The 26539-nt window shown below is 44.5% G+C and overlaps 2 protein-coding genes across 2 annotated transcripts; both read right to left on the minus strand.

Annotated features, from left to right (window-relative positions):
* Positions 1–10826: 10826 nt before the first annotated feature.
* On the minus strand, positions 10827–11960 carry LOC109773856 (uncharacterized). The gene has a single exon (XM_020332588.4). It carries the CDS (start codon positions 11853–11855, stop codon positions 11277–11279), a length of 579 nt encoding a protein of 192 aa, XP_020188177.3. The 5' UTR covers positions 11856–11960; the 3' UTR covers positions 10827–11276.
* Positions 11961–13900: 1940 nt separating this feature from the next.
* LOC109773867 (pyruvate decarboxylase 1-like) lies at positions 13901–18048 on the minus strand. Its single transcript, XM_020332599.4, has 6 exons — positions 17545–18048; positions 15938–16101; positions 15201–15851; positions 14638–14755; positions 14347–14535; positions 13901–14273 (listed from the first exon to the last, which is right to left on the minus strand). Exons 1-6 carry the CDS (start codon positions 18019–18021, stop codon positions 14103–14105), a joined length of 1770 nt encoding a protein of 589 aa, XP_020188188.1. The 5' UTR covers positions 18022–18048; the 3' UTR covers positions 13901–14102.
* Between the last annotated feature and the right edge of the window lie 8491 nt (positions 18049–26539).

The raw sequence follows: 26539 nt of genomic DNA on the forward strand, positions 1-26539 counted from the left end.
AACTAGCATGACTCTAATATCACCATCTTCATATCTCAAAACAATCATAAGGAGTCAAACTTCTCATAGTATTTAATGCACTTTATATGAAAGTTTTTATTATATCTCTCTTGGATACCCATCATATTAGGACTAGTTTTATAACCCAAGCAAATTACCATGCTGTTTAAGACTCTCAAAATAATATAATTGAATCATGAGAGTTCATCTATTTCTTTAAAGTAAAACCACCGATGTGCTCTAAAAAGATATAAGTGAGGCACTAGAGCAAATGACAAACTACTCCAAAAGATATGAGTGAAAATCAATGAGTAGTCGAATAATTATGTAACTATGTGAAGACTCTCTAACATTTAAGAATTTCATATCTTGGGATTTTATTCAAACAGAAAGCAAAACAAAATAAAATAAAATGACGCTCCAAGCAAAACACATATCATGTGGTGAATAAAAATATGGCTCCAAGTAAGGTTACCGATGAACGAAGACGAAAGAGGGGGTGCCATCCGGGGCATCCCCAAGCTTAGGCTCTTGGTTGTCCTTGAATATTACCTTGGGGTGCCTTGGGCATCCCCAAGCTTAGGCTCTTGCCACTCCTTATTCCATAGCCCATCGAATCTTTACCCAAAACTTGAAAACTTCACAACACAAAACTTAACAGAAAACTCGTAAGCTCCGTTAGTATAAGAAAATAAATCACCACTTAGGTACTGTTGTGAACTCATTCTAAATTCATATTGGTGTAATATCTACTGTATTCCAACTTCTGTATGGTTCATACCCTCCGATACTACTCATAGATTCATCAAAATAAGCAAACAACACAATGAAAACAGAATCTGTCAAAAATAGAACAGTCTGTAGTAATCTGTAACTCTCGAATACTTCTGTAACCCCAAAAATTCTGAAATAAATTGGTGGACCTGAGTAATTTGTCTATTAATATTCTGCAAAAATAATCAACTTAAAAGCACTCTTCTGTAAAAAAAATGGCAGCTAATCTCATGAGCGCAAAGTTTCTGTTTTTTACAGCAGGATCACATTAACTTTCACCCAAGTCTTCCCAAAGGTTCTACTTGGCACTTTATTGAAACAAAAGCTATAAAACATGATTACTACAGTAGCTTAATCATGTGAACACACAAAAACAGTAGGGGTAAATAATGGGTTGTCTCCCAACAAGCGCTTTTCTTTAATGCCTTTTAGCTAGGCATGATGATTTCAATGATGCTCGCATAAAAGATAAGAATTGAAACATAAAGAGAGCATCATGAAGCATATTACTAACACATTTAATTCTAACCCACTTCCTATGCATAGGGATTTTGTGAGCAAACAACTTAGGGGAACAATAATCAACTAGCATAGGAAGGCAAAACAAGCATAACTTTAAAACTTTAAGCACATAGAGAGGAAACTTGATATTATTGCAATTCCTAAAAGCATATATTCCTCCCTCATAATAATTTTCAGTATCATCATGAATGAATTCAACAATATAACTATCGCATAAAGCATTCTTTTCATGAGCCACAAGCATAGAATTTTTATTACTCTCCACATAAGCAAATTTCTTCTCATGAATAGAAGTGGGAGCAAACTCAACAAAATAACTATCATGTGAGGCATAATCCAATTGAAAATTAAAATCAAGATGACAAGTTTCATGGTTACCATTATTCTTTATAGCATACATGTCATCACAATAATCATCATAGATAGCAACTTTGTTCTCATAATCAATTGGAACCTTTTCCGAAATAGTGGATTCATCACTAAATAAAGCCATGACCTCTCCAAATCCACTTTCATCAATATAATCATCATAAATAGGAGGCATGCTATCATCAAAATAAATATTCTCATCAAAACTTGGGGGACTAAAAATATCATCTTCATCAAACATAGCATCCCCAAGCTTGCGGCTTTGCATATCATTAGCATCATGGATATTCAAAGAATTCACACTAACAACATTGCAATCATGCTCATCATTCAAGTATTTAGTGCCAAACATTTTAATGCATTCTTCTTCTAGCACTTCGGCACAATTTTCCTTTCCATCATTTTCACGAAAGATATTAAAAAGATGAAGCATATGAGGCACCCTCAATTCCATTTTTTTGTAGTTTTCTTTTATAAACTAAACTAGTGATAAAACAAGAAACTAAAAGATTCGATTGCAAGATCTAAAGATATACCTTCAAGCACTAACCTCCCCAGCAACGGCGCCAGAAAAGAGCTTGATGTCTATTACACAACCTTCTTCTTGTAGACGTTGTTGGGCCTCCAAGTGCAGAGGTTTGTAGGACAGTAGCAAATTTCCCTCAAGTGGATGACCTAAGATTTATCAATCGGTGGGAGGCGTAGGGTGAAGATGGTCTCTCTCAAACAACCCTGCAACCAAATAACAAAGAGTCTCTTGTGTCCCCAACACATCCAATACAATGGTAAATTGTATAGGTGCACTAGTTCGGCGAAGAGATGGTGATACAAGTGCAATATGGATGGTAGATATAGGTTTTTGTAATCTGGAAATATAAAAACAGCAAGGTAGCAAGAGGTAAAAGTGAGCGTAAACGGTATTGCAATGCTAGGAAACAAGGCCTAGGGTTCATACTTTCACTAGTGCAAGTTCTCTCAACAAGGATAACATAACTGGATCATATAACTATCCCTCAACATGCAACAAAGAGTCACTCCAAAGTCACTAATAGCATAGAACAAACGAAGGAATTATTATAGGGTATGAAACCACCTTAAAGTTATTCTTTCCGATCAATCCATTGGGCTATTCCTATAAGTGTCACAAACAACTCTAGAGTTCGTAGTAAAATAACACCTTAAGACACACATCAACCAAAACCCTAATGTCACCTCAAGTATCCGCGGGTATGATTATCCGATATGCATCACACAATCTCAGATTCATCTATTCAAACCAACACAAAGAACTTCAAAGAGTGCCCCAAAGTTTCTACCAGAGAGTCAAGACGAAAACGTGTGCCAACCCCTATGCATAGATTCCCAAGGTCACGGAACCCGCAAGTTGATCACCAAAACATACATCAAGTGAATCAATAGAATACCCCATTGTCACCACAGGTATCCCACGCAAGACATACATCAAATGTTCTCAAATCCTTAAAGACTCAATCTGATAAGATAACTTCAAAGGGAAAAACTCAATCCATTACAAAAGAGTAGAGGGGGAAAACATCATAAGATCCAACTATAATAGCAAAGCTCACGATACATCAAGATCGTGCCATATCAAGAACACGAGAGAGAGAGAGAGAGAGAGAGAGAGAGAGAGAGATCAAACACATAGCTACTGGTACGTACCCTCAGCCTCGAGGGCGAACTACTCCCTCCTCGTCATGGAGAGCGCCGGGATGATGAAGATGGCCACCGGTGATGGATCCCCCCTCCGGTAGGGTGCCGGAACAGGGTCCTGATTGGTTTTTGGTGGCTAGAGAGGCTTGCGGCGGCGGAACTCCCGATCTAGGTTTCTTTCTGGGGGTTTCTGTATTTATAGGAATTTTTGGCATCGGTCTCACGTCAGGGGGGTCTCCGAGTCATCCACGAGATAGGGGCGCGCCCTCCACCCTCGTGGATGGCTCGGGACTCTTCTGGCCCAACTCTTTTACTCCGGGGGCCTCTTTTGGTCCATAAAAAATGATCAAAAATTGGCACGTCAATTGGACTCCATTTGGTATTCCTTTTCTGTAAAACTCAAAAACAAGGAAAAAAACAGAAACTGGCACTGGGCTCTAGGTTAATAAATTAGTCCCAAAAATCATATAAAACATCCAAGATGGATAATATAATAGCACGGAACAATCAAAAATTATAGATACGTTGGAGACGTATCACTGCCACCACCGGCAAGCCGAGCAAAGATTTCACCCTGGCCTTTGTCTAAGAAATCCCAAACCGCCGGGGTAGACTTCAGAGAGGATGAAGTCGAGACACAGGCCGAAGCCGCCAATTGCAGGAAGGGAGCAACGCCCGCCGCCGAAGCCGGCATAAAAAACCATCGAAAGAGCGAGCTACAGATCTGAGAGAAGGGGTGAGGGCATATGTGAGCGGGTTTGGGTGGCCGAGAAAAGGGGAATGCGACAGCGAAGGGGATGCAACGTTGGCCGACACGTCGACAGGCCAAGATCTGGAGAGGAGCACAACTCCGGAGCATGTCGGGTATAGAGCCGCGCTAGCGTGGACCCCAGTCGGCCATGAACACATGAGGGGACGCTGGTCCATGGCTACAAGGGGTTGTAGCCTGAGCACACTCAAGAGGGAAGAGGACCGCCATGGAAAGCTTGCGCACCCGCCACGCCATCCTATCGACGTACTACGAAGGCAGCTGCCATCGAGGTACCACGAAGGGGGGAGGGCGCCGCATCCCAAGGGCATCCCAGACCAGCCCGCGAGGAGCAGCCAGGAGTAGATGTGGATTGGTGGCGCACGTGGTGGTGGCGGATCCACATCTACTCTTGAAGGAAACCTCAAGTGAAGAACTTTTAAGCCTCCTTTGGTTTGTAGGAATTTTATAAGAATCCCATAGGATAGGATTTGTATAGGAAAAAATCCTTTAGAGCCCTTTGATTTGTAGGAATAGAACCCTATTCCTATGGTGGAATTCTTCCTATCCTCCACCTTTTCTAGGAAAATAAACATTACCTAGACTCAATGGAAAAAATCCTACGATGTAAACCAAAGGGCATCTTCTTTTCTATTCCTATTCATAGGATTTCAGATACATGTCATCTCATTTCCTATGACTTTCTTATTACTATGACTTTCCTATTTAGATACATTATAATTGTGTACATTCTGAGGCCTCTCACGCAGCCCGGTTTTTCAGCCATCCGATCCAGATCTTTCGACTTCCTGACCATGGATTCGTGCATACTTCCTGGCTGGGCCCTGGACTGGTCGTTCGCTGCAAAAGGGGGCTGCAAACTGAATCGATGTGTGGTGTGCAGCTGCTCCGGTAGCAAAATATGAGTATTCTGGTTGATTGGGCCGCTTCTTCGATTGGGTGGCCCATTTTCTTGTTCGATTGCCTGCGGACGCCACTCGTGAGAGAGGCAGGCGATTCATCAAGGGCCGCGCTGTTTGTTGTCCTTAATGGTTCGCTTAATGGCATGATGGCAGCCGAAGAGCGTCGGCCGCCTGTTCGCTTTCCGGCCAATAATAGTGTGGGAGGCGGCGGGTGGGTCGCTCGATGCCCTTCCACCTCCTCCATACCTTGATGACCCTACTAATTCGTACCCTAGAGCACATCATCTCTTCTTCTCCATGCTCCGCACAACAGCGATATTCTCTTCTCAGCGACTGGTGACGACGGATTCAGATTTCATGGTGGCTTCTCTCGAGGGCGGGGCGTCGACCCGTTGGCTGGGCAGCTGGGATTGCTGCTAGCCCACCCGAGTTCAAGTCCTGGCTTGGACGCACGGTGCTCGCGGAGTTTCTCCTATAAAAAATGCCAACGAGAGTTAACCCTTGGGTTGGTCTCTTTTTTTTTTATGGTGGCTTCCCTCACCAGTGGACTGCTCATGACTCGGCAAGATAGGGAGTGAGAAAGGACAGACAGTTTGTCACCACCGCTGTTTCTAACATATCCCCCCTTCCACCACTGCCTTGCGCCGCCCGGATCCCATCCTTGCCACCATTCCCACTTTGGGAGATGAACGCGCGGAAAGAAGGTACATGAGGCGCTTGTCCAATTTTTCTTTTGCTACCTCTTAGATTTGATCTACGGAACGCCATGGGGGCTAGGCGGATTTGTGAGGGCTCGTGACCACAAGCCTCTGTTGCAGACTCTCCTTGCAAAGGAAAAAAATCTCTGGAGTCGAGGCCGCCGCAACAGAGGAATCAAAAAAGTGATGATGCTTGATGCACATCAGACGATGCCAAGTCTCTTTCACAGTCTTTCTGAGGTCGTTGCAACACAATGAGGATTAGAGTATTCTCTTTGAAGGTATTTTCATTACTGATACTCACATATCCGTCCTTGTTCTGTCATTTTAACATCTTTGTGCATTGGCGCGAGCCTCACTTTGAGTTTTTCTTAATTCTAATTTGTTGCCCGCAGTAAGTGATCTTCATAATTGACATTCCTCATCCGAAGTATAAGCCCATCATGCAAAACAAGGGAAAGAATAAAGCAGCTGATATAGTAGTACTAACTACTGATATTGGCAACTTTGTACATGATGTACGCTCCTTGAGTTTATTGGTATTCTTCTGCAGGTATCAAGAAAATTAAACGTTCTGTAAAAAGAGATTAAGTACTTCAGGGCATAACAGATCAAAATGGTGGCGCGCCGATCTGTTCAAATGGTAGCACTTCGCTGATGTTGGCGCAGCTACCCTTATACGGGCGTTGGATTGGACTGACTTCAGCTCTTCAGAGTGACCGAGTACTACATACATACATGGGTGTGGGCCTCCCCTGCGGATCCTTGCTACAGCGAATGAAAATTGCAGGCAGACAAACACTTGATGGAACAGGTTGGCTCGAGAAAAGATGGACATGCCCATATGTCCTTTTAATTTGTGGGAGGAGGCAGTGGGTCTCCAAATTCAGAACTTAATTGTTAACCATCTCTTGGTTAGTAATATTAAAACATAAATAACTTCCCATGTGATTTCAGGTGAATGAGAGGACCGTGAAGCTTACAGAGGCTATGAAATCTATGGCGATCTGATGTCACAGAGCAGCGTCTGAGCTCTTGATCACTCGAGTAAACAGCCATCAAAAATTAGCGAACTGTGAGTGCTACCTGCACTATCCAACTGTTACAATGAACTATGTTGTTCAGTCCATCCTTGTGGTGTTGTAATTTGTAATTAGTTCTTGGATCGGTTATTTTAGATGGACTACACCATTATGTACTAATTTTCCCTAAACCAAGTTGTGATATTTTCTTATGGATTTCTAAGCAAATTGCAATGGTTGGTAGTACTTAGCCACTTGATTCTACCAATATCTGTTTCAGAATTTTGATTTTAGAAGCTTATTTGCTCCCCTACTATAGATGAACCCCATAATGATTCAGATGGTATCACATACAATCATCCAAACTCTATTCCAAAGCAAAGTACTTGGATTGCTATTAAATAAAGGGGTTGTTCTGTTGATTATTTTTTTCAATTTTTCATGGAAGATATGGTGTGACTTCAAATACATTTACATTTGATTGGATGGATATTTTTTCAGCATTAAACATGGGTAATATATTGACGATTCATGCTTGAACTCACAAACAAGCTGAGTTCTTTTGCAATTTTAGTTTTTTAGGTCATTTAAAGGGTTGTGAACATTACATTGGAATTTAGTTACAGCTTCTGGTCCTCCACATTGTTAGAAAAAAAACCTCCGTCAAGACTGCTTTATTGCTATTTAAGGTGTAATACTACAATGTTTTTAGAGCTTAGCGTTCATTGAATCTTTATATTCATGAATAAATATGTGTATCCCTTGCAATATGTAGTACATATACATAACTTGAAGATTTAAATTCCATGTTCAGCAATATATTATGGAATACTATCTTATCGCAAAAATAGATTAATGGTCTAGTCCTATGAACAAAAGGAGGCTTTAAAGAGTTGTTGACAAGTAGCACTACATTCGACAACCAATATTAGAAGACGATTATCAAGCGAAACGCATGCCAGTCCAAAGGATATTGTCGCATTACTAGAGACATGGTATTACATCCAGAACGCTGGCTTGACTAGCCACCGGTACATAAGCTTCCATCTTCCATACACCACCTAACCAGTTACTAAAAGCTTCTACCAAGCCACCTGATATTTTCGTTTCTTCACAAAATAATCTACAACTAACCTAGTCGCATGGGTTCGCCATTAACAAGTCAGACAGCCAAGTGGAATCGGAATGTCCTCCATGACCCTTTACCATCAGCCAAACCAAAATAGAAGAAATCAGTGGCGCGCAGGATATATTAGTTCACCACCCCCTGTTACATCAGAGACATAGTGCAAAGCTGTGAGCCGAACACCAACACAAAATGTAAATACAATAAAGCTTGGAATGCAATAAAATGAAGTTTTCGCACCAAAAGGTTAACGAGAAACATGGTAGTGCTTTGGACTCTCGAGGTTTCCAGATAATCCATAGATTAAGCTAGTTCTTTACTTACGGTTGTCAGCTCAATTTCTGAAAAATGCATGCGGTGAAATTCAACCGATAGCAAGAGGTGGACCAAGCGGTGTCCATTGTCCAATGAACAATGTTCATCCAGTTCCTATTAGAGCTAGCATAATGAAGGGTCCTCATTTGTGTAGTACATTTTTCTTATCTTGGTTGCTGCTAGAGTAAAGGACAAGAAGATAAAGGGTGTAACTTGCCTGGGGGGGTCATATGAAAAATGTACCATGTTGAACCTGCCTACACATCTAGGTCATCAAACTCATAGAATTGTATCACAAAAATTCTAGTTTAATTGGCAAAGAACGGCAAATCACTTTTACTCACTAAAATGCTATTTGACCATGCAAGTCTGATGATATTGGATCCGAGGGGAGTTCTAATAAATGTTTGGACAGATTATACTAGCTTTCACATTAAGGTAATTCATAAAAAAAACTAAAAAAAGTTAATCAGATTTCGAATAAATTAGGTCGAATAGCAGCACAAATTGATAGTCCAACTCGGCTTTCACCTGCCTTGACTCACCTAAAGAAGTATAAGAACCTACATATGCAATTCTCCAGGTTAGGGACCCAAACATGTCACAACCATGAAACTTTTGGATCTAGACTTGAAGCAAGATTAAGGAGCTAGTTGATTATTCAGACAGCAAGCTTCTCATCCTCTCCTCCACACAGCACTATAGCGCCCAATTTTATTTTGAAAACCTTAATTACTCGTGGTTCAAGGGTTCACATCAAGCTATTTTGAAATAAACTATTATTCTCTGGTCTAACAATGCCGCTGCTTTAACTGAATTTACTTCAAGACCAGTACCAAGCTAATGGTATATTCTTTTTGTGCCAAAATATTCTCTTGAATTATCGGTATTCATATAGCCATACTAACATAGTACAGAGGCCAACTAAATCTTCGGATAATGATGATGCTATAAGCCTATATGTAGGACCAATTAGTTTAACTCGAGAACTTGAGAATGCAATTATTTCAACTCCAGATTTTTTACCGCTTTCGCTTTCCAATACTATTAGGACTACAATATATCATTTGTGTCCTTTTTCATGGTGTAACTAAACAGTCCATATATGCACAGTACCAATCCAGCATAGTCTTGGATGGCCAACTGTTTAATTGTATCAGTGTACATTTTAGGTGGTAATGATCTCGGTCTTTTCAGAACTAGCGGGGTGATATACTATTGGGCTATGGCATATATAGATAGGCGACAATACCGATAAAAAGATTTGATTGATAATTTGACATGGACGGATGAATAAGCATAGATGGACAGAACCTAGAATCACTAAACACTTTTGTTTTGCAGTACTTGGAAAATTGAGAGATCATAAGGTAGAGGGACATCAATCAAGAAATCGTCATCAAACTGTGATGTTTTGGTTGTGTATTAAATTTATCATACCTTTTTTTTGGCAGTGGTCCCTCTTCGATAATAAAAAATGGATTCGACAATAACCATATCCATGAGTTTGCTGCAATGCTTGCTTACTCAACTAACCTTAATATTAGTGTGCTACAACTCATTTCTCTGAGATGACATAATGTAGGAAGACAAGTAATTATGTGCATGTTGTCCTATACATTTCCATGCCATGTTAGCATTTACTTAATCATGAACAATGGTAGTGCATATGTGTCCTTCAAGAGTCCAACTACCTTTACTTCAGCTAATGCTTCTCAAGATTAGGTAATTGTTACAATTCTACAACATCTGGTATGTGTTCGAGTAATAAGCTTACAAAGAAAAAGTGGGAAGCTACTTAGAAGATCACCATGTTTTATGTGTCAAGTGCCTGATATATTCAGAAAGATATGTCCTTATTTAAAAGAGGATTGCACTGTGATATTTTTGTTGCTCCAAAGTGACCAATAGCCATGCATAACAAGTATTTTAGATATATATTTTTGGTTCTCCAATATCAGCCATGAGAGCCTTTAATCTCTATTGCAAAGACCGACTTCGATCAGTGTAGAGCAACTGATCAATCAGTCGATCGATGATAGTGCAATATCTATCTAAAGACTGCATGCCATGGTTTTTTTTGGGGGGGGGGGGGGGGGGGGGGGGGGGGTCACAGGATTGCGATGTTTTTTAATGGAATGGACTCATTTTTCTTGCTAGATTTTTAACCATAATTACTATTTGCACTTCAAAACATTATTACCACAGTATAGTTAGCCTTGATGTTGCCTTATTTGTATGACCAGTTGTATGAAACTATGCATATGTACAAGTATTTTATTATTATTCCATTCAGTATTTTATTATGCTGCTAGTTACTTGTCTCAAATTAGTACTGCTAATGGTTTTTATCATTAGGATCTATTTTCAAGTTTTAACATGGATATTTTTGCCCTTGTTTTCCCCTTGCTGCCCAAATGGAAACAGGTGTATTTTCTCATGTGTGGAGATCCTCCGCGTGGTGGGAGGGGATCCATCCCCCTGCGCTCACAAAAGCTCCCCCTAGGGGTTTATTGCCCTGGGTTTATCTTCCACAACAACCAAATGAAGCCAATATGAAGGAAACTATGCCGCAAAAGGAAAATAATAAAACCACATCTCATACCTTCATACCCTTGTCTTGCTTGCCCCCCCCCCCCCCCCCCCCCCCCCCAAACAGGGGGATGCTGTTTTTCGGAGTACATTCTTGGGAACCTATGTGAGCAGACGGACAAGCTTCTCACTAATCTTTGCCTTGGGTGCATGTACCTTGGCGGCCATCCGTGCCTGGATCTTCACCTCTGTGGACCTAATTCTCTCCAGCTTCTTCTGCATGTAGAGGGCTCTCTTGGCATCTAGTCTGGTGAACAAGCTTTTGACGGCAGGTTGCACCTCCGCGAGCATCTTCACCTCCAGCCCAAGCAGAGGATACACCTCACACATTTCCTCGAAGCTCCTGGTGTGAGTCTGGCCGCTGCTGCCATTCTCAGCCCTCACCATGGCACCCTCAGCCTCAGCCTGTTTGCTGCCATTAATAGGGCCATCGGTCACTTGCAAGTCTCCCCAAACATCTTCAGAGAGACTGTCAAGGCGCTTATCATGGTCCGTGATAGACAAGATGTGTGATTTCTAGCGACGCAGCAGGGTGCGAACTTTCTCCTTGACAACAAAGTAATGGCAGCTGCTGTCCTCAAGGCGCTTGGCAACAGATTCAAAGAAGGCGTAGTCCCCCCACGCCGGCACCTTCCCATGCTGGCGGCGGTGCTCGGCAAGCTCCTCCAGAATCAGGACCTCGTCGTTGGGAGACCATATGCGCCTGCTTTTCCTTTGTTTGGGTTCTGCCGATCCGATATGTTGCGGCTTCTTCTTCTCGCCATTTTGATGCACTGGTGCCCGCGCCGGCGTCTTTCCCCTCTTGCGAGCAGGCAACTTGTTTGATTGAGGTGGATTCTTGGCCGCGGGCTGCAGACCAGGCTCTGCCTCCCACTCGCCTCCATCCTCCGTCGATTCCTCCCCCTCCCCCTCGCCCCCATCCTCTGCCGGCTCCTCCGATTCCGATTCCCCCATTTCCTCGTCTGCCACCTCTTGGTCGTGGGAGGTAGAGGAACCGCTCGAGTCTTCTTCCGAACTGGAGGCGGGATCTGCTGTGGCGGGGCGCTTGCGTGGGGTTGCGGGAGGCTTGCGTGGGGCGGCGCGCTTGGGGGCCATGGCTAGTGGCGGCTACGGCGAGGTGTCGAGGAAGGCGAGCCGATGGGAGACCGGTTGGGTTTGGTTAGATCTGGAGCGCCGCCCAATAGACAAGCACGGCAGCGAGGAGCTACTAGTCTTTTTTTCTTTTGGAGAACGAGGAGCTACTAGTCACTGGTCTAGCGCCAGCGTCCCCCGAACTTCAAATTGCCAAATTTTAGGGGATTCGAAATATTAAGAGCATCTTACACTTCCCCAGAGACCGTTTTCTAATTTAAGCTAGATTAGAGCATCATAATGTGGATGTAAAAATCAGGCTGCAGGTGGGACTGTAGATGGGAATCACACCACAATCCACCAGGTCCCAATACAGTTTGGTGTTAAAAAAGTGGGCATCCCACCAAAACAAACATAGATTAAGCGAAAATAAGTGGGATTCCCACTTAACAAAGCAGAGCAATTTACTTAGCAGCAATACGCCACTACCGTGCAATATGGTTACATCCCGAGACACATTCAGAGCAGCATGCATCCACCACCTCCAGCGCGCCCCAGCACCGGCTCTCTTGGTCGCACCGTTGGTGCCTTGGAGCTCGCCACCGTCGAAGCCGGCATGGTTGCTATTTGATTTCAGAAATGAAATAGGGGAGCTGGGCTCCTTCACTCGAAAAAAAACTGAAAGAACGATCTCCGTGCACGCAAAGGCATCGATGGTGTTCTTGGCGGCGTGTCTGAACGCGTCGATGACGCTGGGCGCATCCTCGACTGCCACCCTCCTCAGCGATGTGAGCTCCTCGTCGCGGCCGTCAAAGCTCATCTGGGGGCTCACCTAATGCCTTTGCCTGACGGCGTCGCCGGCATCGGCTGCGGCGTGCCAGAGCTGTCCGAAGAAGATGTCGCCCTTAGCATGCACATCGTCCACCACGAGCTTCCATGCTCGAACTGCTCTGGCGCCCAGATCCCTGGCATGTCCCTGAACGACAACGACTCCTCGTCCTGCAGCGCCGGCGTGACGCGAGTGGCATCGGTGATGAGGAGGCTGCCGGAGGTGGCACGGTGTGAGGAGGAAGAAGCAGGGGCGCGATGGCGGACCGGCGGCGGTGGGAGCAAGCTGTGGCACCACCCTCTCTCTACTCATTCGGGCACGACCTACCAAGGTCGATGTCTAGCTAATAGGGCAAGGTGGGCTCCCAATGGGATAACAGGCTAGCCTGATTTTTTTTTCTTTCCAATAGGAGCCCGTTAAAGCAAATTAAGTGGGATGGGCTAATTAGTCCTATTTAGGCTGTGTTCGGTTTCTCTCGGCTCCTTGAACTCCGCTCCAGGAGCGGACCAGACTTTAGCTAAATTTGACGGAGCTGCTAAACCCAACTCCCCAACTCCACGGAGCGGGGAAGTTCCAAACAGGGCCTTAATCTCACCTTGACCAGCCTGATGTAAAAATCATGAAGGTGCCCCCCGGGTGATCTTTCGTTCTTACCTTTTAACATTGTGACGGCTTGAATAAAGATTTGCGAGGTTGCTTAAGAAAAACGGTGCTGCAACCGATGATATAGATGTAAAAAAATTACTCGAGTTTTCTCACTGATGTAAAATAGGGCACTTGTTGGTGCAAATTTACATCACCTGCGCTCGAGCAACTGCCTGGCGCCCCTCGCGCCCGCCGCACCCCGGCTCGCCGAAACCCACCCGCCTCACCCCGCCGCACTCCTAATTTATTAATGTAAGGTTTAAGTCGAGATACATCCCTAGATTTTACCGAAATGCACATCACGTGATGTGAGGGTTGGTATTTTCTGCAAGTGTTATCGACGATGAAGATGTCTGGAGCAAGAATGGAGTTCTCCAGCCGTATCAAAGAAGGAAATTGTCCATCTTAGAGATTTGTCCACCAGGTGCACCATTGAACTACGCTGCTGCTTCACCACATAATTCAATCATCTTCAGATTCTATAAGCACAGCTTTCTTCTTCTTTAATGCCTAACGTGTGCCTTTGAAAAGCACAGCAAGTCTGAAACTTCCGTCAGTTGGAATAACCAAGAAAGATGCCGAAACCAAGAGCGTCTTTAGCTGGCCACAGCATCGATTTCAGATTTATTTAGGTGATACAAGTACCAGTTCCTGAACTGAGAACACCTACGTACAGTAACCATGAGCACCTGCGGCAGCAATGGACTCAAATGGAGGGTTTATTCAGAGTTCAGCACATCTGAACTTTCAGATGACCTCGTTAAGCTGGATGAGCATCTTGTAGAGACCCGGTGCGTTCACTGAGGATTCGGCGGGCGGTTATTTGCGGCGAAAAGCCTAGCTCCCCACACAAGGAGCTCCTTACTGGTGTCATCCTTGTGCACAATTACCTCTATAAAGCACAGGCTGTCCTTGTGAGGTCCTAGGGATGCCTCAATTGCTTCCTCCAGTTCCTCCTCCGTTCGAACCTATACAGAGACAAATGTGCAATGTCATTGCAATGCCGTATAAAAACATCCTGCAATTAATCCGGTCACCAACCTTTGCAGTATAGCATTTGCCCTCGCCATTATGGAATGCTTCCACCAAGCTGGTGTAGTTCCAGTTCTTGATGACGTTGTAAGGACCGTCATGGATCTTCACCTCGATGGTGTAGCCCCCATTGTTTATGAGAAAGATAATGTTGTTCTGTCCCCACCGGAGCATCGTCGACACTTCCTGTGCCGTCACCTATATACCAGTCCAATGAAAAAAGTGTTAACTACACATTTTGAAAATCTTTAAATATAAAATGAGATAGAACGTTTGGTGATTCTGATTTCCTTTTTACACCTGAAAGCTGCCATCTCCAATGAGGGAAATGACTCGCTTATCCTTAGAAGCCTGCGCATATCCCAGAGTAGCCCCGACCGACCAGCCAATTGATCCATATTGCAGCTGGCATTCATACCTGCCAATAGAAAATGGTGTTAAATTGAAAATAAACCTAACGGAATACATCCTACCTATTGACACAAGCATGGCTTGCAAACTTATTGTTTATTCCAGAAATTCGATAAAATGCCCTCGTAGTAGTTTGAACTTTGACTGAAATAAAGTGTCACTGTTCACCGACTGGTGGGGCAATATTATCAGTTGGTTTCATGCAAGAGTTTTAACACGTTTCAGAATGAATCATAGAAATCTAGACTATTTTTTACACTGGTGACAACTCACAAAAAAAAAAACAATGAGTTTGCAAAATATCAGAACAGAACATCTCACCGAGTATTCAACTATACCTAAATCAGAAATACTAAGGGAACGGGTGTGACCAACAACCAATGCGGGGAGTTCCAAATTAAAAGAACTCATAGACCGAAGTTAGAGCTCTGAAACATTTCAGGGGAGCTTACCCACAGCCTTCTGGTAGTTTTAGCTTCTGGCAGTTAAACCATGAGTCCCCAGTCTCTGCTATAACAGCCGAGTTGCCAGACAACATTTTCTGAATATGCTTGAAAAATACATTCACTCTCAAAGGCTCTCCAGGCTCAGAGGGACGGGGTTCGCCCTCAGGCACAAAAATCCGGCTATGGATCTCGCACGCAGCCGTGTTCTTCTTGAGCTGGGTAGCAAGTGCACGCAGGAAGTCCTTCATCAGAACACACCCAAATGCAGGCCCATTCCCAATCACGACTCGATCCGGCTGGACAATGATGGCCTTCTCCTTGTTGAGTAGAAGTGAGTATCCAACCGAGGTGTGGTCGTTAAACATCGGGCCAGCAAACAAATAGGCATCAGCTGACTCCACAATCTCTCCACAGAATGGAGTGCTCACAATACCCCAGTATGTGCCGATGAATCTAGGGTGGTGCTCTGGCACAAGCCCCTTGGCAGAAGGCATCACCGCGAACGGATAACCGCATGCATCGGCCAGCTCTACGAAGGCTTTGCGCGCTTTGGCCACCCTCATCTTTGCTCCGCCAATAAGGACCGGCTTGACCGATTTGTTCAAGAAAGCCGCAGCGGCTTCCACCGCTGCTTCCAGGCTCATCTGGTTTGACAGTCTAACAAATGAAAAATTTATGCACATTAGTAAAAACAATCCTGTCACCATCATTCTTATGCTTTTCGAGGGAGCATGCCGACTTGCCTTGGGGAGAGAAAGAAAGGGACAGGATGGTGGCCAAATGTGGGATGAGGGATTGAAGGGAGGTCGCAGCAGATGCTGATGTAAACAGGTTTGCTCTCCTTCAGTGCAGTGGAGATGGCAGTGTCAATCTGTTCATGTGCATCCTCCAAGTTGTTCACCACTGCCTGCAATATATAAAAATGATCATAACGTAGCCAAAAATGAAAACATCACAGTGCTCTTTTCGATATGTTCCTTCCCGCCCTTCTTTAGAAATAATAATAACAATTATTCCCTCCGTAAAGAGCGTTTAGATCACTTGCTCTTATATTTCTTTACAGAGGGAGTACTGTATATCGATGCCAGAAAGCCTACTTCTAAATTTGGTGCAAATAACGGTTATGTCCACAATAAAGGATATATACTCCCTCCGTCTAGGTGTGTAAGTCACCTTACGAAAATCAGGTTTTCCCAAAACGTTTAGGCGCCGTTCATTAATTTCCCGTCTCGATTCCCTCCCGGTCTCGTTCGCCAGCGAGCTTTGCCTCCTATGCCTCGTTATCTTCCAGCGAAAACTCATTTTCTCCTGTTTTTTTTCTCAGGTAATGGTCAATGCATGCAGCACGTCTATGCGTTGATTAGGCAAGAAATTAAAGCGGTTTTGCATGCTAGAAGTACGTGGGCCTGCGTGGGCAGCTCAAACGTTATCCTCTTAATTGCTACGATTAAATGGTACGTTTAGAAGAAAGAAATCTGTACTGTGATTGGAAGGAGGACCGGTCCAGATTTTCTTCTCTTCCAATCAGCTTGCACCTAGGTCGCGATGCACCTTCTAATGTGACTTACACACCTAGACGGAGGGAGTACATGCACATATTCAGAGAACACAATTTTACCTCAGAAGGAGATATTTTTCATGATTAAAGTACAGATCAAATTGTCAGTCCTAATTGCATGCCTCAGAAAGCCTGAGATGCGATCCTAATTGCATCGCGGTGAATTATGTCAGGAAGGATAATGAAAGTTCACAGTTGCATGATAATACTGTTAGACTGATTGACAATAACACTGAAATAACCTGTTTAGGCCGAAAATGCTAGAACTGCAGCAGAGCCATTCTCAGGCACATCCCTGACAAAGTGACAATTCCAACTAAACCCAAAACCCCAGACTACCGGACATGAAGGAACTGTTATAAAGAATTTCACAAACTGAACATGTCACAAAGGAAATTACGAATTACTCCACAGATTCAGATCACAGACCAAACTTTCCCCTAAAATCTAAGCTGTGCCAAAAGCCCTAACAAAATCACATTTGTACTAATGAAATTAAGGTAAGAAATGAGAATAATACTGAACATCTATTAAATCGCCTAAAACCTCTCGGGCAGAAATATATCTGAAAACTTTCTCTACGCTGCAGACATTCTGCAGTGCTGCAGAAATATATGTGGCGTGATCACTTATTCACTTATCATCCCATGGGATGAAATTGTGTACTACGAACGATGCAACACCCAAATATATTCAGGTGGGTAGTCTTTCCCCCGTGGCCATTTCAAAAATGAAAAAAACATCTAGGAACTGAACATTAAAAAAAAAGAAGGCCTGCGCACGGAGGCGTACCTGGTAGCAGGTGACGTTCTGGAAGCACCGGAGCTCCTGCGAGAAATCGGGGAGGCCGATGGTGTGGTGCAGGATCCGGTTGCTGCCGTAGTCGTTGCTGTTGGGGCCCCCGGAGATGCAGACGACGGGGAGGTTCTCGCTGAAAGCGCCGGCGACGGCGTTGATGGCGCTGAGCGCTCCGACGGTGAAGGTGACCACGCAGGCGCCGACGCCGCCTGCGCGCGCGCGGGCGTAGCCGTCGGCGGCGTAGGCGGCGTTCAGCTCGTTGCAGCACCCGACGAGCCGCACCCCGCCGCCGGACGGCTGCTCGGCCTCGAGCTCGTCGAGGAGCGTCAGGTTGAAGTCCCCCGGCACGGCGAAGACGTCGCGTGCGCCCACCTCGGCCAGGCGGCGCGCGAGGTGGCGGCCCAGGGTGGCCTCCCGCGGCGTGGCGGCCGCCGCATCTTCGTCCTGGGAAGGCACCGAGCCGATGTCCATGGCGAGGGTAGGGAGGGTGGGTTCGTGGAGGTTGGCGCGGAGGCTCTTCTTGGCCGCGGTGGCCGCTTGGCGCTGCTGATGTAGGCGTCGGACAGTTGGAGGCTAGCGGCGACACATCGCCGGGCAGGGGGCACGCGGCATAGGGAGGGGGAACAAGTGGCGCCTGCCTCCATTTTTCTTTTTCTGGACAAAAGGCCAAAGGCCCAGCTTTCATCGAATTCTCAGCAGCCTACATGAATTTGGTGAATTAGGCCTCTTCCAATGCACGCTTGCTTAAATAAGGTGCTAAGCAACTAAAGTCCTCAATTCATATGTGCTTAATTTGTTGTAGTTAAGCTTCCTTCATTAAATTATTTATCAACTAGATACTATCATGAGCTTCCTTCATTGTGTTTTGCATAGATTCACACGTTGTGTCATTGTTTCTTCCTAGGTCATCATAGTGCTCTCGCTCCTCTTTAATTATTTTTGCCATGTTATTTTTTCACTTATGCGGTATGCTTAGCAACTCCATACAGTGGAGCACTGAGAAGAGTCATCGCTCTTTGGGAGTGTTATGTCGTAGATGGACGAGCGGACCGGCTGGGCCCACTAACCGGAAGATTTCCCAGCGATTTTCGGAAGCTTCCAGTCTGTGTTTTTCTCTCCCTGTTTTCTACATTTTTGAACTTTTTTGAACTATTTTCTCAACGTTTTTCTTTCTACCTTTTCCTTTTTCTTTTTAAACTCAAGAATATTTTTTAGTACTTTCTTTGTTTTTTATTTTCAAAAGATGTTCAAACTCTTCAAAAATTATTTGAAACTTCAAATTTGTTTAATTTTTAAAAATATCTTCGATTTAAAAAATTGTCTGTGTTTTCCAAAGGTGTATGAATTTTATAAATTTTTGACAATTCGAAAAATGTTCATGTTTTTCGAAAACATTTGGAATTTTAAAGAAGTTCATAAATTTTAAATGTTGTTTGGTTTTTTAATTAAATTTTAGAACAATATTAAATTATCAACATTTTTTGAAATCATAGATAATTTTTGAACTCATGAACATTTACAAAAATTCATGAACAATTTTGGAATTCACAACTATCTTTCAAATTTGTGAACCTTTTTTTGAATTCGTGACCATTTGTTTTTAATCTCATGAACATTTATTGAATTTCATGAACATTTTTAAGTTCTCGATTTTATAAAAAACAATTTTTTGATCAGTTTTTGAATTCACGGAGTTTTTAATTACCCAATATGTTTTGATTTTTTTGGCCTTTTTAATATTAAAAGACGAAAGGAAAAAAACACCCAGATCCGTACCCTAGGCTACAAAAAAATATTGATCAGAGCTAATGGGCCGGCCCATGACTATGCCATCGAGCTAGGGTGAGTGAACCTAGCGACGCGGGATGTGAGCGATCGCTCGAATCTGCCAAAGTGAAAGAACCGGAAATCCCCTTCCGCCACCGGCCGTTGAAGCGCCAGGCAGAGAGGGAGGCATATCCACAAGCTCACCGACGAAGTTTGGAGGGGAGAGTTTACCCTAGTCCAATTTCATCATTATGTATTTATCATTCTATTTGACAAATTCTTGATAATAGGTTGTGGGCTATGGAGGTCTTTATGTCCAATCTATCATGGGAATTCTCTTTTGTTAGAAATTGAAATGATGAGGAAAGCAATCCATTAAAATTTTGGGATTCATTTATTTGAACTACAATGGCATTATAGGAAATATTCATGTGAAATGGAACCCTAAATTTTCTTTCAAATTCTTTTGGACTAAAGAGCACCTTTATTTATTTCTTGAACATAATACAATCATAAATGTTCACGTACACGCAATGCACTCATCCCTATTAAATGCACACAAGCAACTCTACCAATATGAGCACCTCCGAGATACTAAGCCGGCACAACGTTCTTGTACCGTTGCCTTGGTGACATGTGCATTGGTCGGAGCAGTGGCTCCATCACTATTTATGATCTGTGTTTCTGTTCTTCTCCTTCTATATCAATGAAAAAGACAAAGATTTTGCCTCGTTTGTAAAAAAAGAATATGTTGAACTGAATATTCAAAACCACAATATCCGACAAAACTTATATCTTTACGCACCATTTTTTGCTAGTCTAGACTAGAGAAAAATTTAGAGCATGAATACCCTTTAGCTTGTTGTAATGAGCAAACCAAATATGAAGAATAACAACACTATGTTTATTAACAATGAATTGGCCGAACGGGGCAACCTATCACAGTCATCTTTCATGCATCGCTACCATATGCCAAAAGAATGGGTAAAACTGAGGGTTCCCATAGCTTGGCCAGGCTATTTCTTTTCATGAGACAAACCATACCGGTAACAAAGATTTCGGTATAGTGAGCATGGTGATGACTCAAGAGGATACCGATACATCCCGGGTTTTGTGAAGTATCGTAAAGCAAAGGGAACATCGCATGATAACCAAAGATTCACTCAAATATCATTCGTGTACTCACAGGGACCAATATGGACGTCCACGGTCCCGATGTCGGTCATTGAACGAACGGTTTTGTCCATGTATGTGAGTTGCCGAACCTACGGGGTCACAAGCTTAAGGCAATCACAATCTGCTAAGTATTAGTAGGACGGGAGTCATGAGAATATATTTGTGGAATTATTTCATGAATATTTGGAATAGTTTCGAGAGGATCCGTAAGCGTTTCGGGGTCACCAAAAGGGTTTCAGTGAATATTGGATAATACCAGGTATTACCTATAAATTATATATAGGTGAATTTTTTCAGAGATGTTAAAATATATTAAAAAATGGTCTAGGAGTATTTAGAATATTTTATATTTAATTTAAAGAGGTGGAAGGCAACTTGGGCCAAAAAGGCCCAAGTGAGAAAGTGCCTCCTTCCTTAGGGGAGGAGTCCAACTCCTCCCCCCTTACACTACTGGAATCTGGCATTTTGCCGTCTGCCATCTCTTTGCCATCTGCCAGCTGACGGCAAAGAGGCTCTTTGACGTCCGCTTCCACAAAGCGGACGGCAAAGAAAGTGCAGATGGCAAAAAGGCTATTTGCCGTCAGCTGCTTCTTTGTCGTCAGCCAGTTGATGGCAAAGAGCTAGACGGCAGACGGCAAAGAGCCAGGTGGGCCCCACAGGGCACGGCGTGGCTAGGTCAGATTCTTTGCCGTCTGCTAGCGGACGGCAAAGAGGTGACTACTTTGCCATCTGCTAGCAGACGGCAATGTTACTCCTTTGCTGTCCGCTTGCGGATGGCAAAGAGGAGACGTGGGCCAGCCCTAACGGTCGCCCTCCACTTAACGGGCCGAGCCGTCTCCCCTCTCTTTCTCTCTCTCCTTCCCGCGCGCCCGCCTCTCTCCTCTGTCGCCGCCGCCGGCCGGCCCCGCCCCCGGACCCAGCCCCCGCCGCCGTCTAGCCCTCCCCCCCGCGAATAGGAGCCCCACCGCGCCCCGTCGCCCCGCCGCCCCGTCGCGCCCCGTCGCCGGAGAGGCCCGCGTCGGGCCGCCCCGGTGCCGGACCCCTCCCCGAGGCCTCTGCGCCGCCCCGCCCCGCTGCCGTCCTCCTCCCCGCGGCCCCTGCGCCGCCCCGCCCCACCGGCCGACCTTGCCGGAGCAAGAGGTAATTTTTTCTGTTTTTTTTCCTGTTTTTTTGTTCTCTATTTTCCTATTTTGTTTTAGGTTAGTGCTAGGTTTAATTAGGTGTAGTTTTGAGTTTTTAGGTTTAGGTTAGTGCTAGGTTTAGGTGTAGTTTTGAGTTTTTAGGTTTAGGTTAGTGCTAGGTTTAGGTGTAGTTTTGAGTTTTTAGGTTTAGGTTAGTGCTAGGTTTAGGTATAGTTTTTTCCTGTTTTGTTTTAGGTTAGTGCTAGGTTTAAGAAGAGGAAAAAGGAGAAGAAGAAGAAGAAGAAGAAGAAGAAGAAGAAGAAGAAGAAGAAGAAGAAGAAGAGGAGGAGGAGGAGGAGGAGGAGGAGGAGGAGGAGGAGGAGGAGAAAGAAGAAGGAGAAGAAGAAGAAGAAGAAGAAGAAGAAGAAGAAGAAGAAGAAGAAGAAGAAAAGGAAAAAAGAGAAGAAGAAGAAGAAGAAGAAGAAGAAGAAGACACCCCGACACTACATCCACGTCCCACAAGTGACGCCGACGTCCGGCGTCCCAAAGCAACTGTTCTCGGCGTCGATGGCGGTCGAACACCATTGCGAATTCGCCAAGGTGTTCGACCGTCATCGGCCACCAGAACTATTGTTGCGGGACGCCGGGCGCCGGCTTCACTTGTGGGATGTGGATCTAGTGTTCAACGTCGACCGCCTCATGTAACTTGCACCGATGGTAGTTGCTATTTAGTTTACCCGAAAACGAGCGGGTTAGGGAGTTCCTCGGTGTCGATGGTACCCTAAATAGCAAGTATCGTCAGTGCGAGGTACATGTGGCCGTCGGTGTCGAATACTACATCCACGTCCCACAAGTGACACAGGGGTCATGCGTCCAGCAGCAACAGTTCTCGGCGTCGATGGCGGTCGAACACCATGGCGAATTTGTCTGGCAGCCTCAGAGATGACGATTGAAAGCTAAGTGTTGAAACTTGAAACACCCAAACTAACTCAAGTCGGTTTGGTTGTTTGAAATTTCAAAACTTGGCTTTAATCCTCATCGCAGAGGCTGCCAGACAAATTCGCCAAGGTGTTCGACCGTCATCGGCCACCAGAACTATTGTTGCGGGACGCCGGGCGCCGACTTCACTTGTGGGATGTGGATCTAGTGTTCAACGCCGACTGCCTCATGTAACTTGCACCGATGGTAGTTGCTATTTAGTTTACCCGGGGACGAGCGGGTTAGGGGGTTCCTCGATGTCGATGGTACCCTAAATAGCAAGTATCGTCAGTGCGGGGTACATGTGGCCGTCGGTGTCAAATACTTGCTATGTTACTCATCTTTCGATTTAAATGTGCAGTTATTTCGTCGCTGCGAGGGTCTAGTGTTCGATGAGCTCCGCCCCTGCGTTCGTTGGTGAGCACAAATGACATCTCCTCCTCCCCCCTTCATTTGCTATGTTCCGGTCTTCGTGCCGATGAAACTTGCTAGCTATAGGTGTCAATCATCAGTATGCGTAACCACTATGCGTCTCCTGTTCGAAAGGGTTACATATATAAATATGCATGCATTTGCATATTTATAATCGTGATTCTTTCGAATTGTCCAACGTTATCCATGGACAACCCGAGTATGTGTAGATTGGGTTCGTTTTCCCATATGCTCTGCTCCGGATCCGATGCAGAATTTCGTCAGTGCCTCCCTATTGTTCCCCGGGTACACATCCTCTCTGCTTACTGCCGAGACGTGTATCAGGAGAACAGCAGGGAGGTGCTGCCGAAATTTTGCGTCGGATCCGAAGCAGAGCATGGAAAAACGAACCCAATCTACACATACTCGGGTGGGATTAGGACCTATCTTTACCTATTAGCATGTAGGTTGCATGGACGTAATAAAACTGACAACTCCATTAACTGATGGATATAGTTTGCTTAATCATGTATATATTTCTTGTGTGTCTAGTAGGAAGTCAATATGAGTGATCGTGCGTGGATGTACACCGGTTACTGCTACCTCTTGAGCACTGCGTTGGTTTTTCCCTTGAAGAGGAAAGGGTGATGCAGTAAAGTAGCATAAGTATTTCCCTCAGTTTTGAGAACCAAGGTATCAATCCAGTAGGAGACCACGTTCAAGTCCCTTGCACCTACACAAACAAATAAGAACCTCGCAACCAGCGCGATAAAGGGGTTGTCAATCCCTTCATGGTCACTTACAAGAGTGAGATCTGATAGATATGATAAGATAATATTTTTGGTATTTTTATGATAAAGATGCAAAGTAAAATAAAAGACAATGAAAATAGCTAAGTGTTGAAAGATTAATATGATGGAAAATAGACCTGGGGGCCATAGGTTTCACTAGTGGATTCTCTCGAGAGCATAAGTATTACGGTGGGTGAACAAATTACTGTCGAGCAATTGATAGAATTGAGCATAGTTATGAGAATATCTAGGTATGATCATGTATATAGGCATCACGTCCGTGACAAGTAGACCGACTCCTGCCTGCATCTACTACTATTACTCCACACATCGACCGCTATCCAGCATGCATCTAGAGTATTAAGTTCATAAGAACGGAGTAACGCTTTAAGCAAGATGACATGATGTAGAGGGATAAACTCATGCAATATGATATAAACCCCATCTTGTTATGCTCGATGGCAACAATACAATACGTGCCTTGCTGCCCCTGCTGTCACTGGGAAAGGACACCGCAAGATTGAACCCAAAGCTAAGCACTTCTCCCATTGCAAGAAAGATCAATCTAGTAGGCCAAACCAAACTGATAATTCAAAGAGACTTGCAAAGATAACCAATCATACATAAAAGAATTCAGAGAAGATTCAAATATTGTTCATAGATAAACTTGATCATAAACCCACAATTCATCGGTCCCGACAAACACACCGCAAAAGAAGATTACATCGAATAGATCTCCACGAGAATCGTGGAGAACTTTGTATTGAGATCCAAAGAGAGAGAAGAAGCCATCTAGCTAATAACTATGGACCCGAAGGTCTGAGGTAAACTACTCACACATCATCGGAGAGGCTATGGTGTTGATGCAGAAGCCCTCCGTGATCAATGCCCCCCCTCCGGCAGGACGCCGGAAAAGGCCCCAAGATGGGATCTCACGGGTACAGAAGGTTGCGGCGGTGGAATTAGGTTTTCGTGGATGCCTCTGATGGTTTGGGGGTACGTAGGTATATATAGGAGGAAGAAGTACGTCAGTGGAGCAACGTGGGACCCATGAGGGTGGAGGGCGCGCCCCTGCCTCGTGTTCTCCTCGTTGCTTTCTTGACGTGGACTCCAAGTTCTCTGGATCACGTTTTTTCCGAAAATCACGTTCCCGAAGGTTTCATTCCGTTTGGACTCCGTTTGATATTCTTTTTCTGCGAAACACTGAAATAGGCAAAAAAAACAGCAATTTGGGCTGGGCCTCCGGTTAATAGGTTAGTCCCAAAAATAATATAAAAGTGTATAATAAAGCCCATTAAACATCCAAAACAGAATATAATATAGCATGGAACAATAAAAAATTATAGATACGTTGGAGACGGATCAGTTACACTAGTCAGAAAGTTTGGACCGAGGAATGGTTAACAAAAACCAAGGGGTTTGTTAGAGCCGCATTTGCAAATGGCCAGGAATTAAGCTGGTGCCCCTGTGCCCGGTGCGACAACTATAAAAAGAGGGACGAGCTTGAAATGAGTAAATACCTGCAGAAGTTTGGTTTTACGCCTGATTACACAGTCTGGACATTACATGGTGAGTCTGCCCAACGTGCCAGAGCCGAGGTGGTTCATCGTCGCACCGATGAGCATGGTACCGGGACCGCAGACATGGTGCAAGACTTTGACGATACTCGGGACTCGGACGAGGAGATGGAGGAATCTGCAAAGGCCTTCACTGAAATGTTGGAGTCCTCAAAACGTCCTCTCCACGAGCATACTGAGCTTTGTCAGCTGGATGCCATCTCATAAATAATGGCTTTGAAGGCTCAATTCAACTTGGGCAGAGAATGCTACGACGCGATGATGACAGTATTCGGACAATTTCTACCCAAAGGCCATGTGCTACCTCCAAACCTGTACCAGTCAGGCAAAATCGTCCATGCTCTTAAGATGCCCTATGAGAAGATACATGCCTGTGAGAAAGGATGTGTCTTATTTGGGCTTCAGTATGAGGACTTGAACTATTGTCACATTTGCAATTCTTCCAGGTATGTTGTGGTAGACAATGGTATGGGTGAGAAGACGCGGACCAAAATACCCGTTAATGTTCTTCGGTATATGCCAATCGTACCAAGACTTCAACGTCTTTTCATGGTCGAAGAGATGGTCAGACAGATGACATGGCACAAAACGGGCAAAAGAACCGAACTAGATGCAGATGGGAATGTGATGATGGTGCACACATCGGATGGTGAAGCGTGGAAGCGCTTCGATGCATTACATAAGAAAAAAGGGCAGATCCAAGGCATCCTCGAGTCGCCATCAGCACAGATGGGTTCAGTGTGTTTGGTCAGATGGCAGCCCCATACAGCTGTTGGCCCGTGTTTGTCATTCCACTCAATCTCCCCCCCGGGCAGATTATGCAAAGAAAGAACATTTTCTTGACGTTGATAATTCCAGGGCCCAACTATCCGGGGAAGAATATGAATGTGTACATGCAGCCATTTAAGAACGAATTGCAAGAAGCTTGGGATAATGGGTTCAAGACATACGACGCCTTTAGCAAAGAGAACTTCATAATGCGTGCCTGGTACATGTACTCGACGCATGACTTGCCGGCGTATGCGCTATTCGTTGGCTGGTGTGTGCATGGAAGGTTCCCGTGCCCCACATGCAAGGGAGCTCTTGAGTTTCGTTGGCTGACGGTAGGGCACAAGTATAGTTGCTTCGACTTGCATAGACCGCTTCTACATCCTCGCCATAAGTTCAG

The sequence above is a fragment of the Aegilops tauschii genome, chromosome 3, assembly GCF_002575655.3.
Source record: "Aegilops tauschii subsp. strangulata cultivar AL8/78 chromosome 3, Aet v6.0, whole genome shotgun sequence".
Classification (NCBI taxonomy): Eukaryota; Viridiplantae; Streptophyta; class Magnoliopsida; order Poales; family Poaceae; genus Aegilops; species Aegilops tauschii.

Coding starts and splice junctions, on each gene's coding strand:
- LOC109773856 (XM_020332588.4), bottom strand. CDS start 11,855: ATGGCCCCCAAGCGCGCCGCCCCACGCAAGCCTCCCGCAACCCCACGC.
- LOC109773867 (XM_020332599.4), bottom strand. CDS start 18,021: ATGGACATCGGCTCGGTGCCTTCCCAGGACGAAGATGCGGCGGCCGCC. Junction 14,756..15,200: donor AAACTACCAGAAGGCTGTGG/GTAAGCTCCCCT, acceptor TTCTATTGGCAG/GTATGAATGCCAGCTGCAAT. Junction 14,536..14,637: donor TTGGAGATGGCAGCTTTCAG/GTGTAAAAAGGA, acceptor ACTGGTATATAG/GTGACGGCACAGGAAGTGTC.